The sequence below is a fragment of the Hemitrygon akajei genome, chromosome 14 (assembly GCF_048418815.1).
Source record: "Hemitrygon akajei chromosome 14, sHemAka1.3, whole genome shotgun sequence".
NCBI classification, from domain to species: Eukaryota; Metazoa; Chordata; class Chondrichthyes; order Myliobatiformes; family Dasyatidae; genus Hemitrygon; species Hemitrygon akajei.
In genome coordinates, this window is record NC_133137.1 from 107192402 (window position 1) to 107213783 (window position 21382).

The 21382-nt window shown below is 44.0% G+C and overlaps 1 protein-coding gene across 3 annotated transcripts in view; it reads right to left on the bottom strand.

Annotated features, from left to right (window-relative positions):
- shank3a (SH3 and multiple ankyrin repeat domains 3a) overlaps positions 1 to 21382 on the bottom strand; it is a 1154364-nt gene that overhangs the window by 351424 nt on the left and 781558 nt on the right. For all 3 annotated transcript variants that reach the window (XM_073066894.1, XM_073066893.1, XM_073066892.1), the window contains exon 14: positions 14882 to 14995. In XM_073066894.1, coding sequence (XP_072922995.1) covers positions 14882 to 14995 — 114 coding nt within the window. The remainder of the gene's footprint in view (positions 1 to 14881; positions 14996 to 21382) is intronic.

The following is a 21382-nucleotide window of genomic DNA, read 5'->3' on the forward strand; positions in this document are numbered from 1 at the left end:
GGTGGATGTTGAGAGGATGTTTCCTCTGTTGGGGGTATCCAGATCTGGAGGGCACAGCCTCAAAATTGAGAGGTGACCTTTTAGAACAGAGGCAAGGAGGAATTTTTTAGCTAGACACCTAGCTAGCTAGGTGAAATTTTTTAGCTAGCTTCACTGTGGAATGCAGTGAAGGCCAAGTCTGTGGGTATATTTAAAGCTGAAATTGACAGTTTCCTGATTGGACAGGGCATCAAAGAATATAGCAAGATGGCAGGTGTATGGGGTTGAGTGGAATCTGGGATCAACCATGATGGAATGGCAAAGCAGACTTGATGGGCTGAATGGCCTAATTCTGCTCCTGGTCGTATGGTCTTATGGGCTTGGTGATGATCATGCTGCTGCCGGTGTCAGAGAGGCTTTGGTGCGTGAAGGCCGGAAGTGTGCAGTCTAGCAGAACGTGTTTGTCTCATTTGCTTTTCTTGTCATTCCAAGACCCTGTTGGACATTGGTAATGTGGAATGCTGCAAGTCTGGTTCACTGGTTTGTTGGCAGGACTGATGGCGGGGGGCTGAGTGGCTTTGATTGTAACGCAGACTAGGAACTCATGCTATGGTGCCACCTGTTGCAGCCGTCGGGAGAGGTGACGTCAGAGGCAGTATGGCGCGGCTCTCCAGTGCTTCTTCTTACCCTCAACATCCACGGACTCGGGGACTTGAACTATATTTCATTTTATGCGAGACTGTATGTTTACTGCTATCTCATATGTGCTGTTTATACCTGGTGCTGATGTAATTGTTGGTGCTGTGTTCTGCACCTTGGCCCTGAAGGAATGCTGCTTCATTCAGCTGTATTTGTGGGTATTCATGCAAGGTTGAACTTGAACACCCTTTCCACCTTTTTGCACACATGCAGTTGGAGCTAAGTTTTGTATTGACGTAGTTATGCTCTTTGACAACTCTACTTCATTTCCATCTTTTTCAAGATTTTGTAGTGCTTGAGATCTATGTTGACCATACCGAACATAGGAGTATGGAATACTTTTAGTTAAATCTCCTTGTGCCAAGATCAAATAGAAAACAAACTGCATTCACAATAAATATTAAAAACAAGAAAAAATCTGTAGGTGCTGGAAATCCAAGCAACACACACAAAATGCTGGAGGAACTCGGCTGGCCAGGCAGCATCTATGGAAAAGAGTACAGTCAACGTTTTGGGCCAAGACCTATAATCAAGTCCTGATGAAGTGTCTCAACCCAAAACGTCGACTGTACTCTTTCCCGTAGATGCTGCCTGGCACACAATAAATATTGCCCACTATACATTAAAGGCAGGTGGACTTTATTAAATCCAAAGCAAAACCTTCTTTACTTAACCCCATCAGAACCTTGGGCATGAACCACTCAGCATCCTTCCTACTCTTGTAGGACCTGTACTTTAGGAACACTCCAATCAATTATCAAACCAAGATAGTTACACCTCTCTCAATATAACAGCAAGGTGGATTGTTTCAGAAGTAAGGAAGACACAGGTTTAAAATGGTATAAAGCGATTTCTTGTAATTGTATTGTATTCTTGTAATGTAAATTGTATCAGTCTCTGCTGTTCCTTGGATTCTTCAGCTGCATGGAGATGGGGAGTCTCCTGCATGGGCAACAGCTTGCTCTTCATATCACACTGCCCTGGTTTGTGTATCATATAGACAGCTAGGACGTGACATCCATGGTCGACTCCGACTAATGGCTTAATCTTGTAATTGAAACATCTGTGTACTGGGAAATGCCTCATGTGGTGTAAAAGCACTTGCTTCACAGCTGGATTCTTGGCTTCATTTTCACATGTTCTGGGGTAAACAGATTGAATTTTATAAATTGCCATTTTAATTGTTAAATATAAGGACAACTGACCAGTACCTCCTTGTGTAATTTCACTACATTCCATATTTTCTCATTGTCATGTTTAGCTTTGAAAACTGAAGGGTGATCTTCTTGAAAGATATAGGATGCTAAGAGCCATGGCAAGGTAGACGTCAAGATTTTTCACTAATGGGGTATCTTGCTTGAGAGGCAGAGTTTCAAGGTAAGGGGCCAAACATTTAAAACCAAAGTACATAGAAATTCCTTCTTGTTGAGGATGGCGAGTCTCTGGAATTTTCTGCTGAGACAGTTGTGGCAGCAAGCTCTTCAGAAGTACTTAAAATGGGTGTAAACACTTTTAAAAGATGGTGATTGACAGGTTTGAGGATCTGCCACACAGAAGGATTTGAGTCCGAGGGTAAATCAGCCATGATCATATTGAACAGTGGGATAGGTTTGAGGGCTGAGTGGTCTCTACTTCTGCTTCTATTTTCTTATGTTCAATTATTAGTCCATCATTGTTACAGTCTAAATCCTGACAGCATTCCACCTCAGAGCATCCTGGCAGTACCACTCCAAGGACTGTAGCACTTGAAGAAACTTGCTTACAGTAATAGGGATCAGCATAAATCCTGATCTTGTCAACTACACCAACCCCGAAAGATGAATAATATAAAAAAAATTGACCTTAGTTTTTAAGTACTGTATACTGTACAAGGAAATCAAATTTTACCAAACTACTTTTTTAAAAGTCTTTATTACATGGCTCCTCGATCCCTTTGCAGCAATTCCTTATTTCCTTACTTGTGTACAACATGTGGCACCAAGTTTTTCTTTTTCATGGAATTCACAAAGCTTTCTGAATGGAAATGGACACTTCAGTCCAATTGGCCCAGATCATCCAAGATGTCCCATTCAAGCTGGTCCCATTTGACAATGTTCAGCCTATAACCTTCTAAACCTTTTCAATCTATGTACCTGTCCAACTGTCCTTTAAAAGTTGTTATTGTAGCTGACTCAGCCACTTCTTTGAGCAGCTCATTCCACATGCATACCACCCTCTGTGCAAAGGAAGGTGCCTCCGAATTCCTATTAAAACTTTTCTCTCTCATCTTAAACCTATGACCTCTAGTTCTTGATTTCCCTAATGCTGGGATAAAGATTGAGTGCATTCCCACTATTTTTGACCCACATGATGATATACCTTTTGGAAGATCATCTCAGTTTCCTACACTCTGAAGAATAAAGTCCTAGCCTGTCCAACTACCTTTACCCTGTAATGCAGTTGCTCAAGTCCCAGCAACATCTTTCGTATGCAAGGGCGTTGCAAATTGAATGCAATACTCCAAATGTGCTTTCACCATCACACTGTAAAACCACATCGTTACTCTCCATGTTTGCCCTGACTGATGAATGCAGAGCCTTCTTCACCATCCTGTCTGCTGTGACTCCATTTTTAGAGAACCATATACTTGAACTCCAAGGTACTTCCTATGGTCAAGTCTATTGTCATTTCGACCATAAACTGCTGCTACAGTACACAGTAAAAATAAAACAACATTCCTCCAGGACCCTGGTGCTACATGAAACAACACAAAACTACACTAGACTATGTGAGACAGCACAAGGCTACACTAGACTACGTAAAACAACATAAAAACTGCACTAGACTACAGACGTGCACAGGACTACATAAAGTGCACAAAACAGTGCAGGGCAGTACAATAATTAATAAACAAGACAATAGGTACAGTAGAGGACAAATTACAATATAATAATAAATGATGTAGATGTCAGTCTAGACTCTGAGTTTTGAGGAGCCTGTCTACCTGCCTCCCTGAACCCCGGGGACCTGTCTACCTGCCTGAACCCCGGGAGCCTGTCTACCTGCCTGAACCCCGGGGACCTGTCTACCTGCCTGCCTGAACCCCGGGAGCCTGTCTACCTGCCTGAACCCCGGGGACCTGTCTACCTGCCTGCCTGAACCCTGGGAGCCTGTCTATCTGCCTGCCTGAACCCCGGGGACCTGTCTACCTGCCTGCCTGAACCCCGGGGACCTGTCTACCTGCCTGCCTGAACCCCGGGAGCCTGTCTACCTGCCTGAACCCCGGGGACCTGTCTACCTGCCTGCCTGAACCCGGGGACCTGTCTGCCTGCCTGAACCCCGGGGACCTGTCTGCCTGCCTGAACCCCGGGAGCCTGTCTACCTGCCTGCCTGAACCCGGGGACCTGTCTGCCTGCCTGAACCCCGGGGACCTGTCTGCCTGCCTGAACCCCGGGAGCCTGTCTACCTGCCTGAACCCCGGGAGCCTGTCTACCTGCCTGAACCCCGGGGACCTGTCTGCCTGCCTGAACCCGGGGACCTGTCTACCTGCCTGAACCCCGGGGACCTGTCTGTCTGCCTGAACCCCGGGGACCTGTCTGCCTGCCTGAACCCCGGGGACCTGTCTGCCTGAACCCGGGGAACTGTCTGCCTGAACCCGGGGACCTGTCTGCCTGAACCCGGGGACCTTTCTGCCTGAACCCGGGGACCTGTCTACCTGCCTGCCTGAACCCCGGGGACCTGTCTGCCTAAACCTGGGGACCTGTCTGCCTGAACCCGGGGACCTGTCTGCCTGAACCCGGGGAACTGTCTGCCTGAACCCCGGGGACCGGTCTGCCTAAACCTGGGGACCTGTCTGCCTGAACCCGGGGACCTGTCTGCCTGAACCCGGGGAACTGTCTGCCTGAACCCGGGGACCTGTCTGCCTGAACCGGGGACCTTTCTGCCTGAACCCGGGGACCTGTCTACCTGCCTGCCTGAACCCCGGGGACCTGTCTACCTGCCTGAACCCCGGGGACCTGTCTGCCTGAACCCCGGGGACCTGTCTACCTGTCTGCCTGAACCCCGGGGACCTGTCTGCCTAAACCTGGGGACCTGTCTGCCTGAACCCGGGGACCTGTCTGCCTGAACCCGGGGAACTGTCTGCCTGAACCCCGGGGACCGGTCTGCCTAAACCTGGGGACCTGTCTGCCTGAACCCGGGGACCTGTCTGCCTGAACCCGGGGAACTGTCTGCCTGAACCCGGGGACCTGTCTGCCTGAACCGGGGACCTTTCTGCCTGAACCCGGGGACCTGTCTACCTGCCTGCCTGAACCCCGGGGACCTGTCTACCTGCCTGAACCCCGGGGACCTGTCTGCCTGAACCCCGGGGACCTGTCTACCTGTCTGCCTGAACCCCGGGGACCTGTCTGCCTAAACCTGGGGACCTGTCTGCCTGAACCCGGGGACCTGTCTGCCTGAACCCGGGGAACTGTCTGCCTGAACCCCGGGGACCGGTCTGCCTGAACCCCGGGGACCTGTCTGCCTGCCTGAACCCCGGGGACCGGTCTACCTGCCTGCCTGAACCCGGGGACCTGTCTACCTGCCTGCCTAAACCTGGGGACCTGTCTGCCTGAACCCCGGGGACCTGTCTGCCTAAACCTGGGGACCTGTCTGCCTGAACCCGGGGACCTGTCTGCCTGAACCCGGGGAACTGTCTGCCTGAACTCCGGGGACCGGTCTGCCTGCCTGCCTGAACTCCGTGAGTCCGCTCCGCTCTGCCTGCCTGAACCCCGGGAGCCCGCTCCGCTCCGCCTGCCTGGACTCCGGGAGCCCGCTCTGCCTGCCTGAACTCCGGGAGCCCGCTCCGCTCTGCCTGCCTGACACTCTATCGACCTGAACCCCAGCTCTACCCTTAAATGCCATGGCATCCCCATCCTGTCCTCCCCCTAGTACTTTAGTGTCTGCATCTTGCGTCTGGGTCCATCCGGCCGCGTTCCTGACAATGTAATCTTCCACACAAATATGTGCCAACTACTCCCAATCAACCCTCGTCTTTCCAAATATACTTGGATCTTATCCCTCAGAATCCTCTCCCGAAACTTGCCCAATACAAGTGTTAGACTTGCTGGTTTATAGTTCCATGTTTTTCTTTCCTGCTTTTCTCTTAATAAAGGCACTACATTCACTACTCAACAGCCGAACGGGACCTGATATGTGGCTAATGAGGATGCAAATATACCAGCTAGGGCTTCCACAATTTCTTTTGTTGCCTGCTAAGGAATATATATACTGTGCCTTCATACAGATTATGACATCCAATATCTCGTCTTACTGTAATGTGGACTATCCACATTTAGTTTTCCCAGGTCCTTTATGTCTTTCTCCATGAGGTAACACACAAAGATGTCTCCTTTGAGCTTTGAGGGCTGTATTCTCTGTCTAATTACTCTTTTCCCCTTAATATACTCTCTTCTGAATCTCCCTAACCTCCCCTGCCAAAGCCATCTCATACCCACTTTTCACCCTCCTGACTTACTTCATGAACAGATTGAACCAGGTTATCACTGAAACATCATAAAATTAGTTGTTTTGTGTCAGCTGTACAGTGCAAAGACACAACTTGCTATAACCTACAAAAAGAGAATGCAAAAGAAGAAAAGTGGGGTGGTGTTCATGGGATCTTGGCCCATTCAGAAATCTCATGGCAGAGGGGAAAAAGCGTAAAGCCTTTGAGTGTGTCTTCAAGCTCCTCGTACCTTTTCCCTGATGGTAGTAATGAAAAAGAGGGCACGTTGCGGGTGGGAAGAGTCTTTAATGATGGATACTGTCTTCCTGAGGCAACAATGTTTTAAGATATCCGTGATGGAGGGGAGGGTTGTGCCCACGATGGAGCTACCTGGGTCTAGAAACTTCTTTAATCCTATGCATTGGAGCCTCCACACCAGGCAGAATGCTCCTCACCCTACACCTACAGAATTTTGCTAGTCTTTGGTGACATACCAACTCTCCTCAAATTCCCAATGAAGTATAGCCACTGGTATGCCATATTCATGACTGCATTGATCTTGTGTTGTGCTCAGGATAGACAGACATGTTGAAGCCCAGAAATTTGAAGTTGTTCACCCTTTCCACTGTTGACCCCTCAATAAGGATATTCAATGAGTACACTCCTACATCCCTTATAGTCTAGAAATTCACTTGATCCCAGCTGCCTATACCTGACGTGTGCCTACTTTTTCCCGCCCAGGCCTCAATTTCTCTTGGCATCCTGGGTTCTCAACTCCTACCATTCCTCCACTTTACAATAACAGGAAAATGTAGATGTACACATCAGACTTCCAATATAACTCGGAGTCCTGCCATGTGCAGAAGTTCGCTGATGACACGGCCATAGTGGGGTGTGTCAGGAATGGACAGGAGGAGGAGTATAGGAAACTGATACAGGACTTTGTGATATGGTGCAACTCAAACTACCTGCGTCTCAATATCACCAAGACCAAGGAGATGGTGGTGGACTTTAGGAGATCTAGGCCTCATATGGAGCCAGTGATCATTAATGGAGAATGTGTGGAGCAGGTTAAGACCTACAAGTATCTGGGAGTACAGTTAGACGAGAAGCTAGACTGGACTGCCAACACAGATGCCTTGTGCAGGAAGGCACAGAGTCGACTGTACTTCCTTAGAAGGTTGGCGTCATTCAATGTCTGTAGTGAGATGCTGAAGATGTTCTATAGGTCAGTTGTGGAGAGCGCCCTCTTCTTTATGGTGGTGTGTTGGGGAGGAAGCATTAAGAAGAGGGACGCCTCACGTCTTAATAAGCTGGTAAGGAAGGCGGGCTCTGTCGTGGGCAAAGTACTGGAGAGTTTAACATCGGTAGCTGAGCGAAGGGCGCTGAGTAGGCTATGGTCAATTATGGATAACTCTGAACATCCTCTACATAGCACCATCCAGAGACAGAGAAGCAGTTTCAGCGACAGGTTACTATCGATGCAATGCTCCTCAGACAGGATGAAGAGGTCAATACTCCCCAATGCCATTAGGCTTTACAATTCTACCGCCAGGACTTAGAACTTTTTAAAAGCTATTATTAATGCTTTTTGAGATAGTGATTTAGATGCATATCATATTTTTTTTTACTGAGTTAAGTATTGTATGTAATTAGTTTTGCTACAACAAGTGTATGGGACATTGGAAAAAAGTTGAATTTCCCCATGGGGATGAATAAAGTATCTATCTATCTATCTATCTATCTATCTATCTATGTTCAGCTCTCACTATCTCACCTTTATTGTACCAAGACACTGATTCCATCACAATGTTTTAGCTCTACTGTTCCCCTTTCATTCAAACCCTTTTTTGTTTTTCTGAATGGCCTATTTTATTTGCATTAAGTTCTGTTAACATTTCATGTTCATGCCAAATACTTTACTTTCATTCTGTGTCTTTGTACTGCGATCCCAGCCTTGATTCAACAGCACATTACGTTATCCACCCCTGCAGGACTATTACTAATAAGTTCTATTTATATGCTTCTCAGGGAATTTCTGCAGCACTTCTAAGTAATAACTGACCATGGATAAAGTGTGAATCACCATCAAGGCGTATGTATTTGCTCAAGGAATAATTTGTTATTTTATCAAATGTTATTGTTATTTATTCCAAAATCCTTCTCAGGGCGTGATGTATCTCTCAATAGGCCAGAGTTCTTTACTTCTGTAGAGCTGACGATTAGCGATAGAATAAGTGAACAGTGGGGGTGGGAGTGGGTGGAAGAATGTTGTGTGTGTTTGGGAGGGGGGGAAAGAGAATAAAGATTACATAGGTGTATTCCAACAATACAATGTCTGAAGGACAAAATAAATAGGTATCAACAGTGGGAGAGACAGAAATCTAATAATGACAATGAGAAGGGAAGTGAAACATATTTGAAGAGGCAGAGGAGGAGGTAGAAAATGTGGGTGGTCTTTTCCATGTTGAAGAATCTGGATTGAGGGAGAATATCTATGACACAGGAGGAGAAGAGTCCTGTTGAGACTAAGCGTGGCTGCCACAGCAGGAACAGATGATGGAGGAGAATAGAAATCGAAGGAGCAGGTGGAGGCAGAAAGACAGCCACGGAGGAGGAGGAAGAAGTGAATCAATAAAGGAGCAAATGAGTGATCCTGAGGGGTGAGACTCAGTTAGAGAAAACCCAAGGATGAGGCAACCAGTGGAGTTGACAGAGAGAAAGGAGGAGTTGCAGAGAGAGACAGGCAAATTTTTTAAAAAGTAAGCATAATTCAGAGTGAAGAACATTTAAAAAATAGTGATCATGACATATTTTAAGATTTCTGTTCACTGTAGAAAAGAAGGGAAACAATCAAAAATAAGAATAATTAATTAAGGGAGGACCAGTGTAAATGGGATGACAGTGAATATGGCCTGGGAAAACTGGAACCAAAAACTGACAGGAAAATCTTTAACCTAACAATGGGTTCTAGTTAATCTAGAGATCGTTCATAAAACCACCATAAGACACAGGAGCAGAATTAGGCCACTCAACCCATTGAGTTTGCTCTGCCACTTCATTATAGCTGATATATTATCTCTCTCAAGCCCATTCTCCTGCTTTCTCCTGTAACCTTTGACAGCCTAACTAATCAAGCACCTATCAATCTCTGCTTTAAGTATACTCAAGGACTTCACCTCTGTAGCCATCATGGCAATAAGTTTCACAGATTCACCACCCACTGGCTAATGCAATTTCTCCTCATCGCCGTTCTAAATGGATCAGACATAGCTTTTACATGCACTCTCTCCATGTCTATACATGCTTTCTTCACATCTTTATGAGCTTTCTGCACCTGAATCTCAGCTTTGTGTTCATTCTTGAGGTACATTTCTACCCACTCTGCCATGTACTTCAGTGTACAGCAGCTATGGCTAATTTACTCCAGTTTCTTCCATCTCCCTGGATTTCTCTCCACCTGTCATTGAAAAACCTAGTTATACTCCTGTCTAAATCATCCATTGTAAAGTACATGTTGTTAACAATCCTACATCTGAAGGTCAGTCATATCCATTCAGAGGGTACATAGTGATAGAGTCCCTCAGCCTCCACATCAAACACATTATCCTCCGCAAATTCCACCAACTCCAAAGGGACTCTACCACTAAACATACTTTTACCTTCAAAAACCTCCCAATGCTTCCTCAGGGAATGCTCCCTCTTCAGTTCCCTTCTCCAATTGTCCCACTCCACTAATCTTCTTACAGGCACCCATCCCCTGCAAGTGGCTCAGGTGATACACCTGCCCATATACCACCTCCTTCATCTCCATTCAGAGCCTCAAACAGTCCATCCAGGTGAGGAAACACTTCACCTGCAAATCAGCTGAGGATGTCCGGTGCTCCTGATGCAGTCTCCTCTACATTGGCAAGAGCCATTGTAAATTGTGGGACCACTTCATTGAGCACCTTCACAGTATCTGCCACAAGTGGGACTTCCCAGTGGCCAAATATTTTAATTCTGATTCCAGTTCCGACGTGTTGAACCATGTTCTCCTCTTGAGCCAAAATGAGGCCACCATCAGGGTGGAGGAGCAACACCTTATATTCTGTCTGGATAGCCTCCAACCTGATGGTACGAAGATCGATTTCTCCTTCCAGTGAACAAAATTCCACCACCCCACTCTTCCTCTATATCCCCACTTTGACATTTTACTTCCTCTCACTCATCTATCACTTCCCCCTGGGTTCCCTACTCCTCCCACTCTATTCTCCTATCTGATTCTTTGTTCTCCAGCCCTGGACCTTTCCCAACCCACCTGGCTTCACCTATGACTTTCTAGCTAGCCTCTTTCCCCTCCCTCCACCTTTTAATTCAGGCATCTATCCCCCTTCCTTCTGAGGAAGGGTCACAGCACAAAAGGTCGATTGCTTACACTTTTCTCACAGATGCTGTCTGACCTGCTGAGCTCCTCCAGCATTTTGTGTGCTGTAACCCATTCACCCATTTGTTCATGCCACCATTTTCTGTAAAATCTAGAGACAGTTGAGTTGGGCATGAAAATCCCAGGAGATCACCCATAAACACCCCGTATGGCACCAACAGTCATTCCATAGTCAAAAATCACATTTCTTCCCTGTTCTGACATTAGGTCTGAAGAACAGCTGAACCTCTTGACCATGCCTGCATGCTTTTATGCAGTGAGTTGCTGCCACACAATCGGCTGATTAGGTCTTTGCATTAACGAGTAGGTGTACAGGTGTACCTAATAAAGCGGCCACGGAGCGCAGGTTATGCAAAGCGCCCCCGTGTTGCTTCTCCTTGAGTGCATTACTGACAATTTATTTGCATTAAATTGCATTTGCCCTGTGTTTTGCAATTTCAGCAGTTTTTATAGAGTATGCAACAGCTGCTTGTGCTAGCCATTATGTTGCAAAGAAAGCCACAGTTCCAGCACTGAGCTGCTAGGAACCGCTTATCTCCAGAATCATCTAATCCTTGTTACTCTTTTTTCTCTATCCTAGACCAATGAAGTTATCATCTCAATACCCTTTTACCATTAGGTCTATTATGTAGTGTTTTTAAAAGATACTTGGAAGTGCAGAGAGACAATGTTTTAATTGCCCTACCTTCATTATTTGAGGTATTTTTATAAATTATTATAAATTACAATGATTGCACATTTAGATGGAAAAGTAGTGTAAAGATTTTTATTCCTTATGTATTTGAAGGATGTAAGAAATAAAGTCAATTCAATTCAATTCATTATATTTTGTTTTCCATTGGTTAACAGTGGCTTATAATCATTTAATCTTGCATACTTGAGAACCAAAGAGAAAAGAATGAGATTTCTACCTAGATCCTAATGAGGTTAAAAGACAACATTGCAAGCATCTTACTAATCCAATCTTCAGCAAGGAGAACAAGCCATCAGCATTTGTGTGAATTTAATCCATAACCCAGTGACAGATGGGGTACTGATGATTCATTGCATCACTAGGTTTATTCTTCTAAGTGCATTCCACAATTAATCAATCTTCCATGTATGGTCAAGCGATACAATACACTCAAACTCCATCCATAATCCAAAGCAATCCCAAAACATTTATATAAACTACTACCACAAGAACAGTCCCATATATGTAATAGCCAGTGGTCACAGATGACACTGACACACAACAGACATTTCAAACCTAAATTCCTTTGCTTTGTGGTTTCCTTTCACAGTGCTAGGGGTCGGGAAAAAGCTTGTTGACGCTCTCTTGATTCCCCCCACCCCACTGTTCATACTGCATGGTTTGGTCTGAACAAATGTTTCCGACTTATAATTATTTGTTTCATAATATACATCAGCTGTATGTGAATCTATCTTTCCCTCTTGTTTTTCTTGTTTCAAGGTGGGGAAGATTTCTGGATTTTTCACGCATGTGAATACTTAGTTAATGCAACACAAGTTGTTTGAATTGTTCATCTGCAGCTTGAGTTCATCTGAGGTGAGTGATATTCAAAGGGATACTTTAATTTTTATTTTATTTACTTACAGATACAATGTGGAATAACCAAGAGGTGGTCATGGGAGACTGAGAAACGGTCACAGGCCTTGAATCATGTTCAAGAACTCATCGGAAGACCTGAATGACCATACCAGGGTCGTTACAGACTTTATTAAAACACCTGTGGACAAGTGTATCTGCATGAAATTGTTCAGGGTTTTCCCCAATCAGAAATCCTGGATGAACAATGAAATCTGGACCCTGCTGAGAACCAGATTCTCTCAGGTGAAATGGAGATTCCAGATTACACTGAAATCATCCAGGGATGCTCAACAGCTGTGGCAGAGTTTCAATGCCATAACCTCCTACAAAGCTAAATCTTGTGATACAGGAGACAGCAGAGCTTCATTACAAGATTCAATCAATGCCTTCTATGCTTGCTCTGACAACCAGAACAGGAAGGAACCATCATGCACCCCCATGTCTCCTGATGATCCTCTGGTCTCAGTATCTGAAGATGACGTGTGGGCTGCCTTCAAGAGAGGGAATCCAAGGAAAGCATCCAGTCCAGACAAAGTACCTGGCCGAGTACTGAAGACCTGTGCTAATGAACTGGCTGGTGTATTCACAGATACCTTCAACCTTTCACTCCAGCAGTGTGTGGTACCCACCTGCTTCAAGCAGGCTTCAATCATACTGATACCCAAGAAGGGGATGGTAACCTGTCTAAGTGACCATCACCCAGTGGCACTGACATCCACAGTGATGAAGTGTTTTGAGAGGCTGGTGTTGAAGCATCTGCCTGAACGGTGACTTAGATCTGCTCTAATTCACCTATCGAAGCAACTGCAAACTCACTGGCCCTTCACACAACACTGAAACATCTGGACAGCAAAGATGCATACATCAGAATGCTCTTTATTGATCATAGTTCAGCATTTAATACCCTCATCCACTCAAAACTAATCAGTAAACACCAAGACCTGGGTCTCAATACCCCCTTGTGCAACTGGATCCTGGATTTCCTTACTTGCAGACCCCAGTTAGTTTGGATTGGCAAAAACATCTCCTCCACAATTTCCATCCGCACAGGAGCACGGCAGGGGTGTGTACTTAGCCAACTGCTCTACTTGATTACACCCATGACTGTGTGGCTAATTACACCTCCAACACCATATACAAGTTTGCTGATGACACTGCTGTTGCTGGCTGTATCAAAGTGGGTGATGAACCAGCATACAGGAGGGAGTTTGAAAACTTGACTGAGTGGTGTCATAACAATAACCTCTCACTCAATGTCAATAAGTCCAAGGATCTGATTGTAGACTTCAGGAGAGGAAAACCAGAGGAAATTGGAGCACTCGGAGAAAACACATGCATTCCATGGGAAGGACTTACAGAGACTCCTTACAGAGGATGCCGGGATTGAACTCCTATCCCCGAATCCCTAGGCTCTAGCAGCATCATGCTACACACACTATGCTACTATAGTGGTATTGGAGTATAAAAGTTGCATTGTTTGCTGTGTAACCAAAACTATGTAGTCAGTTTTGAGTTTGCTATTTGCTATGCATGTATCCAATTTAGTAGGAGAATGAAATCTTAAGAATGTAGAAGATAATGGGGTGTTAATGAGAGGCTAGCTAAGAGATGTAGATTATAATGGTGTGTTAATGAGAGGTAGCTAAGAGATGTAGATAGGATCAGTGGGCAATCAGCGATCAGCGACTAGCTCGATGACTGTCTCAGCTTTGATTTGCAGATTAAAGTTGAACCCTTCTTGAAGAATCTTCTGCGTCTCCTGGTTGTTTGTGGGGCACGAGAAACCAGGACAGTGGACAGAACTAAAGTCATTTTATTTGAGATAGGAAAAAACCCTAATTGTTTTAAATTTCTAAATCACTATCTTCTGTTTTATATTTTGCTCCATAATAAATTTTAGTTATTGTGTTTGTAACTTAGTATTGTAGAAAAGAGCGAAAGAATTGGATTTCTAACAAGTGGTGTATTTGGGAATGAGGCATTCTACTTATCTCAGTTGGAAGCAGAAACTTACAACTCTCTCACAATGGTGCTGAAAGAGACAACAATGGCTATTCCACAACAGTGTCTTTCACCTAATGAACAGATTTGGAGAAAAGTGGTAGTGGGTAGGGTGTTTACAAAGGTAACAAGAACACTAAAGATATACATGATATATTGGTAGCTAGAGAAGTAAAGTTGGGGGCAGGGTGGGTTGGAGCAACCTAAGGAAAAGGGAGATAAAACACAGAGAGAACTGATCACAAAGAGGACGGCAATGAGCACAGTCACTTAAGTAGTTTCTCCTGCTAACATTAAACCAGGCCAACTCAGGCTTGGAACACGATGAAGACCTGCAATTTTCAGGATGATGCCAGGGGAATTTTTGAACTGTTCAAGTAATTGGCTGCTATGCTGTCCTTATTTTTCTTCTGTCGTGTATTACGCTCACTTAATAACAAGGGGTCTTTTACCTCTATAGAATGGTCCCTTATTAGGTTTAGTAGAAAAATGTATGGTGACTAAACCAGCAAATTGACTGTCCTGTGGTATAAAAGCACCCTGCACAGAGCCAGAGCTGCAAGTTTATCAATCACAGTTCCTGACAACACAGAAAATCCTTGTGGGGGGGGGGGGGGTGGAAATATGCTTGTATCGCTAAAATAAACATTAATTTCCTTGATGGCAAAGCAAAGACCTTTTACATCATATCAACTGTCTGAATTGGAGCAGCCATGCTTACCTTGTCGTGTGTTGTATTGTCTCATTTGTACCTCTTCCACACAGTCAGCTGCAAACCAGCCAGTCCGACCCTTCACTGTCCCTTCCCAGAAGCCTCCCTCGCCGATGCTCAGCACTGCAAAAGAGGTGGGATGTATGATACGATTAGGTATACCTTGAACCAGATAAAGTCTAAGGGGGGGGGGGTCATAAAGTTTTTATACAATAATCTGCCTGAGTCCAGACAGCAATGTTTGCAAATATTGAACTTCACTTCATCACTGACACAAACATACAGACAATACTTTAATAAATTTTGCCATTCGCCATGACATTAAAAACATTAAAAAGTGATTAACATTAAAAATCAGTATTTGATTTTCTCAACTGCATATGTTGGATCTGTGGTACAGCACAAAAAGCAGTCAGAAATAGAAAGTGGGCATTAAGCTGAGTATATTCTTGCCTCCTGACAACAATATCTATTCAGTGATGGGGTAGAGCTGTCTCCTTGTTCTCCAGAACTAGCCAAATCTCTTGTACAGTTATTCAACATTGTTATCTACCTGACAAACTGGAAATTTTCCCAGGTAAGTCTATTCACAAAAAGCAGAACAAGTCCATCTAGCTAAATACCACTTCTCCAGGCTATTACTTACCAACAGAAGTGTTGGAAGGTGTTACCAATAATGATATCAAGTGGCACCTACTAAAGCTCAGTTTCAGTTCTTTCAGGGCAATACAACAACAGGCCTCATTATAGGCTCAGCCTTGGCAAATGCCAGAGGCAAGATAAATAAGACTGTCTTTCATATCAAGGCACTATCTGATCAAATGGGATCCTCATGAAACTGAAGTCAAGTGCAAACAAAGATGATCATGGTGGTTGGAGGCCAATCATTTTACTATGAGCTGCAGATATAATGTACGTCAGAGCAATGTTTTGAACCCTCTCATCTTCAGATTCTTCATCAAAAGCCTCCTTTCCATCAAAATGTCCGTAGTTTGTAGAAACATTCAGATTAGCAGGACTGGGGCACTTGGCCCTGTATGCCATGCCAACTGTGACAGTTACTAGATCATAGCTGACCTGAATGTAGCCTGTACTACATGTTCCAGTCTAACAAAGTAGTCTTTCAAACTTTGGCCACCTCTGCTTAAAGTAGTCATTCTCAAAGATATCTTCAATGCATTAGTATTTTTCCTTATATAAAAATACCAGTACTGTACACCACAATCTAAATATGGTCTAACTAATACCCTCTATCATTGAAGCTTTACCTCTGTAATTTTGTACTCTATTCTACTGACAATAATTGCAAAGTGTAGCACCTACTTAGCCCCCAGTCGTGGCCATGTGAAGCTACGTGAGCAGGTGGTGGATGGTCGTATGAGCAGCTGGTGCGTATCACGAGTCCTGGTTATGCGAACACTGATGCTAGGCAGACAATCTCTGTAGAGTACCGATAATAGGTAGAGTCACCTGTCTTGTAATGACACTACCTAGAAGAAGCAATGGCAAACCTCTTCTGTAGAAAAATTTGCCAAAAGCAATCATGGTCACGGTCATGAGTAAAGAATAAGAACCAGAGCATGAAGAGGCTCTTCCCCTCAGATGCTAATCAGACAAAAGACCATGATCGTCCAAAATGGCACATAAAGATGATGCTGGATAAAAAGTTACTTGTCAACTACACTAGCCTTTATGAATAATGGACACCCAGATCCTCTTATTTCAAAAACATGCAATTTCTTATCATTTAGATAATATGCCTCTTTTTCATTTCTCTTGTCAAAGAGAACAATTTCATATTTTCCACTTTCCACTCACCTATTCATATAACTATCTATATTTATTTTATGTCTCCTTTACTTTCTTCACAACATCCTTTCCTGGATATCTATATATCATTAGCAAATTTTACAACCATTTCTTAATCAAACTTTACAACTCCTCCCTCGGAGTGTCAGACACCCTGAGCCAATAGGCTGGTCCTGGACTTATTTCCACTTGGAACAATTTACTTATTATTATTTAATTATTTATGGTTTTATATTGCTAAATTTCTACACTATTCTTGGTTGGTGCGACTGTAACAAAACCCAGTTTCCCTCGGGATCAATAAAGTATGTCTGTCTGTCTGTTAACCTCAAGTCTGTTATTCAAATTGGGAATAACTGAGGTCCCAGTAGAGATTCCCTTGGTACACCATAAATTACATCTTACCAACCCATTGTTGACCCATCTGTTCTTAATTGTTATTTCGTGTTTGCTAACCAATCTTCGATCTGAGCCAATATCCTCCTGCAGAATAAGCATGTTTTTAGCAATAACCTTTGACATAGTATCTTATCAAATGCCTTCTATAAATTACATTTCCCTCTTTATCCACAAACATGTTATTTCTTCAATGAACTCCAATAAATTGGTTGAACATAATTTCTGTTACAGAAAAGCATGCTGACTTTGCCCAGTAAATTTGAATTTTTCTAAATGTCCTGCTATACCATCTACAATAACAAATTTTAATATTTTCCCTTTGGCAGATGATAAACTAAAAGGCATGTAGCTTCCTGCTTTTTGTCACTTGTTTTCTTGAATACAGAAGTTGCACTCGTTAATTTGGAAGCTTGTTTGTAACGAGGACATTTTAGACAAGCATTTCATTTCAACTGCACTTTCTTAAGTACTGACACAGTTTATGTAACTCCAGCACCAAGATCCAGCAACAAATAGACTTGAAATAACTGCAAGTAAGTGGCAATTGCAACAGGTAAGTGCAAAATAATGATTGTTTCTAACAACTATTCTATGCCAGTTGGTAGCATTGCCATTGTCAAATGTCTCGCAACCAACACTCTTAGAAGCACTCCCTACCAGAAACTTAAGTGGAACTGAACATTGAGGTGAATTCAGGGCATAGATAGCGACCTAGGAGTGAGACATTACAGCCATGACAGAAACATGGGTAAGTGATGGATAAGACTGGCAGCTAAATGTCCCAACGGACAGAGCTGAAAGAAACAGAGCAGGGGAAGATGCATTTCTGATTACAGAGAATATCCTGGAGACTGAGGGATTGTCCACTGTGGTTTTAATGTAGATCTGAGAAATTATATAAGTGTTTCCCTTGTTTGATAGGCCCTCAATAGTCAATAATGATTACAGGAACAAGAATGCAGAGAGACTGCTGAAAGTTGCAACAATAGTAGGGTTGTCGGGTTGTCGTAGTGAGGAAATTTGATTTTCCTAATATAGACTGGGACTGCTATATTATTAAAGGTTTGAATGAGATGGAATTTGTTAATGTGTTCAAGAAAGTTTCATCTGGCAAAGTCACCCATCTGTATAGGGAGAGGGCAAAGCCTGCGAAATAAAAGACCCAGGAGAGCTGACCGAGGTGTTAACAGGGGAGCACCTTGGGACCAGTGACCTCAGTTCTATTTGTTTTAAAGTCGTTACAGAACAAGGTGATTCACAAGTTAGAAAGTTCTAAATTTTGGAAGTATTAGATTGCATAGCAAATCTTGATAGTAATAGACAGGGTCAAAGTTGATTGTGTAGGTTGCTTGTGGGCAAATGGCTGTTCAGGAAGTGGAAGGCTTTTAAAAGTGAAGTAACGGGAGTTCAAGATTCCTGTTACTGAATGAAAGGCATGATTGGCAGGAATATGGATCCCTGGATTATAAGGGTTATTAAATCTTTTCTTCAGAGGGCATGGGTCAACTGCTTGAAGTGAATCCCAGGAGAAGTATAGGGGATGCAGAAGTGTGCTCAAGATCAAAATTAGAAGGGCAAAAAGGAGAAATGAGATAGCTTAGGCACAGAATTCTAGGGAAAATCAAAGAGATAATGGTAAAAGAGTAATCGGAAGTGAATGGGTCCTCTCAAAGACAAAAGTGGATATTATGTAGAAGTCCTGAATAAATATTTCTCATGCTTTGAAAGAAAGACAAACACTTTTAGAAATTGAGATAGTTAGTGGGGATGTCTTGGTGATAGTCTACATGACAACAGAGGAGAAACTGGATGTCTAAAAATGAATGAAGGTAGATAAGCCTCAGTGGATCTCATCAGATATACATATCCAAGAAGAATGGGAAGCAAGAGAAGAATTTGTGCAAGCTATGGTTGAAATACAGGCATTAATTTTAGTGACATATAAAGTGCAGAAAGGCTAGCGGGTGGCTAAAGTTGTGTCTTTATTGAAGCAGGTCTGGAAAGAAAAACCTGTGAATATAGATCAGTAAGCTTAATATCTGTGATCACAAAGTACACTGCAGATGTTGTGGTCAAATCAAGACGTACAAAAAAGCTGGATGAACTCAGCAGGTCTGGCAGCATCCGTTGAAAGAAGCAGTCAACGTTTCAGGTCTCTGCTGAGTTCATCCAGCTTTTTTGCATATCTGTGATCAGTTACTAGAGGGGATTCTGAGGGATAAGATATACATGCTTTTAGAATCAATTGAGCTTTTTTGGGAAGATGTGAACAAAAGGATCAATGAAAGCAAATCTCTCAAGATGGCGCTGGTGACATACGGTGATGTTTTGTGGGCATGACTGAACGTGGGGATCTGAGACTCCTTTCTGTGTCTCATTCAGCCTGATGTTCAGAAGCTGATATCACAGCACCAAGCCCATCAATCTCACTGAAAGATGAAAACAATGAAGTAGTGAATAGTTGGACTACTAATGTACACACTAAAACTGTTGATGAAAATTGTTTTTTTAACTGTAATTAAAGATATAATTTTATTTCATGAGCAAAAAGAAATCTGCAGATGCTGGAAACCCAGGCAGCATACACAAAATGCTGGAGGAATGCAGCAGACAGGCAGCATCCATGGAAAAGAGTACAGTCAACCTTTCAAGCCAAGACCCCTCAGTAGGTCTGGAGAAAAGGAAGGTGAGGGGAGGGAGAAACACAAGGTGCTAGGTGAAATAGGAGGGGTGGGGTGAAGTAAAGAGCTGGAAAATTTATTTGTGAAAGAGTTACAGGGCTGGAGAATGGGGAGTCTGACAGGAGAGGACAGAAGGCCATGGAAGAAAGAAAAGGGGACAGCACCAGAGGGAGGCAATGTGCAGGCAAGGAGGTAAGGTGAGAGACGGAAGAGGGGATGGGTAAGGGTGAGGGGGGGGGCATTACCCAGAGTTCAAGAAATCAATGATCATGTCATCAGGTTGGAGGCTACACAGACGGAATATAAGGTGTTGTTCCTCCATCCAGAGTATGGCCTCATTACGACAGTGGAGGAGGCCATGATAGACATATTGGAATGGGAATGGAAGTGGAATTAAAACGGGTGGTCACTGGAAGATTCCATGTTTCTGGGAGATGGAGCTTAGGTGCTCAGCGAAGCGGTCTCCCAATCTAAAACAGAGGCCCAGCAACAACTTTCAGACACCTCTGCTTGCTAACCCCTCGAACAGGACCTCAGTAAGGAGCACCAGGCCACTGTTTCCCACACCATCACCAACATTATTAACTCTGGGGATTTCCCATCCACTGCCACCAACCTCATAATTGCTGCACCCTTCTACTCCTCTGTCTACCTCCTACCCAAGATCCACAAACACGCTTGTCCAAGTAGACCCATTGTTTCAACTTGTTCCTGCCCCACTGAACTCATATCCACATACCTAGACTCTGTTTCATCTCTTCCAGTTCAGTGCCTTTCTACCTACATCTATGACACTTCACACACTCTGGATCTTTTCACTGATTTCAAGTTTCCTGGCCCCAATCATCTTATTTTCACTATGGATGTCCAGTCCCTATACACCTCCATCCCCCACCAGGAAGGCCTCAAAAATCTCTGGGTTTTTTTTGGACACCAAACTTAACCAGTTCCCCTCCACCACCACTCGCCTCCTCCTAGAAGGACTTGTCCTCACTTTTAATAGTTTCTCCTTTGGCTCCTCCCACTTCCTTCAAAACATGTAGCCATGGGCATTCACACAGGTCCCAGCTTTACCTGCCTGGGATAGTCTATGTTCCAAAGCCTACACTGGTGACTGTCCTGCACCTTTCCTACACTACATCAATGAATGCATTGGTGCTGCTTCCTGCACCGGGCTAAACTTGTCAACTTCATCCACTTTGCCTCTAACTTCCACCCCTGCCCTCAAATTTACATGGTCTATTTCTGACACCCTCCCCTTTCTCAATCACTCTGTCTCTATCTCTGGTGACAACTTATCAACTGATGTCTATTACAAGCTCTCGGACTCTCACAGCTACCTCGACTATGCCTCCTCTCACTCTATTACTTGTAAAAACACCAACCCCTCTCAATTCCTCTGTCTCCACTGCATCTGCTCTCAAGATGAGGTTTTTCATTTAAAACGAAGGAGACGTCCTCCTTCTCCAAAGAAAGGGGCTTCCCTTCCTCTCCCATCAACGCTACCTTCAACCTCATCGCTTCCATTTCAGGCACATCTGCTCTCACTTCATCTTCCCGCCACCCTACCTGGGATAGAGTTCCTCCTATCCTCACCTACCACCACACCAGCATCTGAGTG